General features: G+C 55.9%; 1 gene segment (V, D, J or C); it reads right to left on the bottom strand.

The window, feature by feature from the left end:
- Positions 1-6: 6 nt before the first annotated feature.
- LOC116465351 (immunoglobulin lambda constant 1-like) lies at positions 7-1,735 on the bottom strand (the record flags this gene model as incomplete). The annotated part of the segment is given in 2 exon segments: positions 7-375; positions 1,666-1,735. Coding segments are annotated over 2 exon segments (390 nt in total), but the record flags the coding sequence as incomplete, so codon positions are not given.
- Between the last annotated feature and the right edge of the window lie 1,459 nt (positions 1,736-3,194).

Below are 3,194 nucleotides of genomic sequence, written 5' to 3'. Positions count from 1 at the left end.
CTCCCCTGGGATCCTGCAGCTCCAGGTCCCTGTGGGTGGGGTGGGGGCTGGGAACCTATGAACATTCTGCAGGGGCCACTGTCTTCTCCACGGTGCTCCCTTCGTGTGTGACCTGGCAGCTGTAGCTTCCGTGGGACTTCCACTGCTCCGACGTCAGGCTCAGGTAGCTGCTGGCCGCGTACTTGTTGTTGCTCTGTTTGGAGGGTGTGGTGGTCTCCACTCCCGCCTTGACGGGGCTGCCGTCTGCCTTCCAGGCCACTGTCACGGCTCCCGGGTAGAAGTCACTTATGAGACACACCAGTGTGGCCTTGTTGGCTTGGAGCTCCTCCGAGGAGGGTGGGAACAGAGTGACTGTGGGCTTGGCCTTGGGCTGACCTGCGGGGTGGACAAGGGGCAGGGGGTCAGAGTTCTGGTGTCCACCTGGGGAGCCCCTGACCTCAGTATATGATGAGGTGTTGGGGTGCCCTTGTTCAGGGACTCTGCGTCCGAGGGTCTATGCCATGCAGAGGGGTCAGGGTGTTTTCCACCATGTCCTGATCTGCACTGGGAGCTGTTTCGCCTTAGACACCTGATCACCTGTCCTGAGATCTCTCGGGGCCTTGGCCCCCCACACCGACATCTGACCCTCAGCGCCCTGACCCTGTCCCCTCCTGCCATCCTGACAGATAAAGAGAGCTCTGTGTCTCTCATGCACAGTGAACTCTGGGGTTACTTTTCTGGCCTGGCTCCTCAGCTCTGTGGGATGCTGGGGCCTTTTGGTCCCTCAGGCTGTTCCAGCCAAATGTGTGTTCTGGAGCCTGTGTATGGGGCAAGGGCCTGGGGGGATCAGAGAGCCTGTCTGCTGTCCTGGGCTTTCTCTTATTCCGTGGAGTCTTTTCTGGCATCCCCCACACGTCTCGGCTATCTGGTCATAGCAGTGGGGCTTTCACGCTGTGGACTCTGCCCCTCTGATCCCCCTGGGCACAGGGGATATGTCCTAAAGAGACCCAGGAGCCCGCCCTTCCCTCACATCCTCTCTTTTGGTGACCCTTTCCCTGGCTTTCTGGTGTCCAGAGTCTGCTTCTCCCTTCTCCCTCCTGACGGGGTTTCCTGAGTCTCAGGCTGGCTCAGGGCTCAGTCCCTGGCAGCCCCCAGACACCCAGGGCAGCCCCTCCACCTCCTACCTCGTTCTGGGTCTGGATTCTGGTTCTGGGTCCCAGCCCTGTGATTCCTGAGCATCAGCCCCAAGGGCACTGGGTCCTTGTAAAGTCTCCCAGGAGGTGCCTCCCTCAGACCCCTTGTTCCCGATTCCCCAGGAGATGGAACCCAAGTAACCCAAGGGCAAAGCTGTTCCGACAAGAACCCAGACTGAGGAGGCCAGAACAGAACAAGACTTAGAGACCCAGCCTGCGCCTGTCAGAGAGACAGACAGACAGACAGACAGACAGACAGAGATGAGGCTCAGTAGGTCATTCTATCCAGTCCCCTGGCCCTGCGGTCAGAGGTGAAGTGGTCGTAGTGACCTGCTGAGGCAGGCGAGGGTCCGAACAGGGAGGGCAGAGGTCCTTTCTCAGGCCTGGGATCCAGGGAGAAAGCCTGACCACAAGTTGAGACAAGACACAGAAACAAACAAAAACAGCAGAAATTGTCCCAAGAGCGGGGAAGGAGAGGGGAGAAGAGACTCACCTAGGACGGTCACCTTGGTCCCTCCGCCGAACAACCAACACTGTGACACAGGCTCATACAAAAACCCTCCCTAGGACGCCCCTAACCCCAGCCCCCACTGCAGCTGTGAAGGAGGAAGCTGGGGCCACTGGCCCTGGTGGCATCTGCTCATGAGGGAGTCCACATGGCCCCCACACTCAACCCACAGAGAGAAGGGGACCGGTGACATCCTGTGACCCACAGCAGGATCCCTGGAAATCCAGGCTTCTGGAGGACACTGGGATCTTGAATTCGTTTTTTGCGCCAACCTTCACTCAGGCCCAGGGTTGAATTTATTAGAGGGCATTAGTGTCGCTAAGGAGTGAAATTCCACAGATGGGATAGGTGGTCTCTTCTCTGCAAGGTTGAACCAAGCCATGGTTCAACTTTTGGTAACACCATGGGGTGGTGCAGAGGGTGCCCCTCTCCTCCCATGGAGAGGCTGGTTGCCCTAGAGTGCAGTGTTCTGGGAACCTTCGTGGGTTTCAGCCCCACCTTCTGGTGTAGTTCTAGTTGGATAGGCCTTGTCAGTGAGACCTGGCTGGTCCCAGTATGAAATGCCAGTCACATCTTTTAGGATAACCTTGGGAGCATCCCTGCACCCCTGAATCTGGCCTCATGTTGGGTGGGACAGCTGAGGTGGTGGCTGCCGTTGTCTTTTTCAAATGGGCGACATGAGGGAGCCTCCAGAATGTGGTTTCCAAATACCACCTCTCACTAAGGGAAGGGAGATCAGTGGGGGATCCCAGGCCTGGGGCAGGAAAGACACATAAGACAACTAAGAAAGGGACATAATAAGACAGAACCTCTTATCCTCTGAGTAATCAGGAGCCATTTCATCCCCTGGGGCCATGTGAGGAAGTCTGAAGCCACTTGGGGAGACTTCCCCTGGGAAAATATTCATCATTGGTGGCCACCTGTCATCATCAATTAAATATAATGATAGTGGCTTCAAAAACATTAGATGTCTTGAATCCTAGAGTTCACCATGAGAGAAGACATGAACTATTCACCCTGGAAGGATGGCTGGGCCCTGGATCTTCTGTGTGCAAAGTGGCTCCTTCCTAGAGCATGAAGCACACTCCTGGGTGAAGAGAGCCCAGCTGCAGACCCCTGACATCACAGACACTCCCGCAGCGCTCATGAGAAGGAGGTGAACTGAAGCCTCAACCCTCTGCCTTCCTTCCCTTCTGAGGGATGTAGCTATTGACCATCCTATGCAGCTAACATTACCACAAGAGTGGCAGTCTGACATGGTGACTCTGCTGGTAGTAGCCCCATGTCCTTGGAAGCTATTTTGCAATGTCCAGTCGGAATCAAGTTAATCCCCTTCATGCTAGAATCATTTTCCAGGAAAATGAAAGCTGAGGGAAGCCCTAGGTTCCTGCTCCAGGAGGCGTGGCTGTATTGCAGCCGGGGGAAGGTCTCCAGACAGCTGTCAGATCCTGCAGCTCCTGTCTTGCTGGGAGGCTCTAGAGAAATTGAGGAGATATTCACCAGTGACAACCAGC

This window comes from Hylobates moloch, unplaced genomic scaffold, assembly GCF_009828535.3.
Source record: "Hylobates moloch isolate HMO894 unplaced genomic scaffold, HMol_V3 SCAFFOLD_4601, whole genome shotgun sequence".
Classification (NCBI taxonomy): Eukaryota; Metazoa; Chordata; class Mammalia; order Primates; family Hylobatidae; genus Hylobates; species Hylobates moloch.
This window is presented reverse-complemented; position numbering and strand designations above follow the sequence as displayed.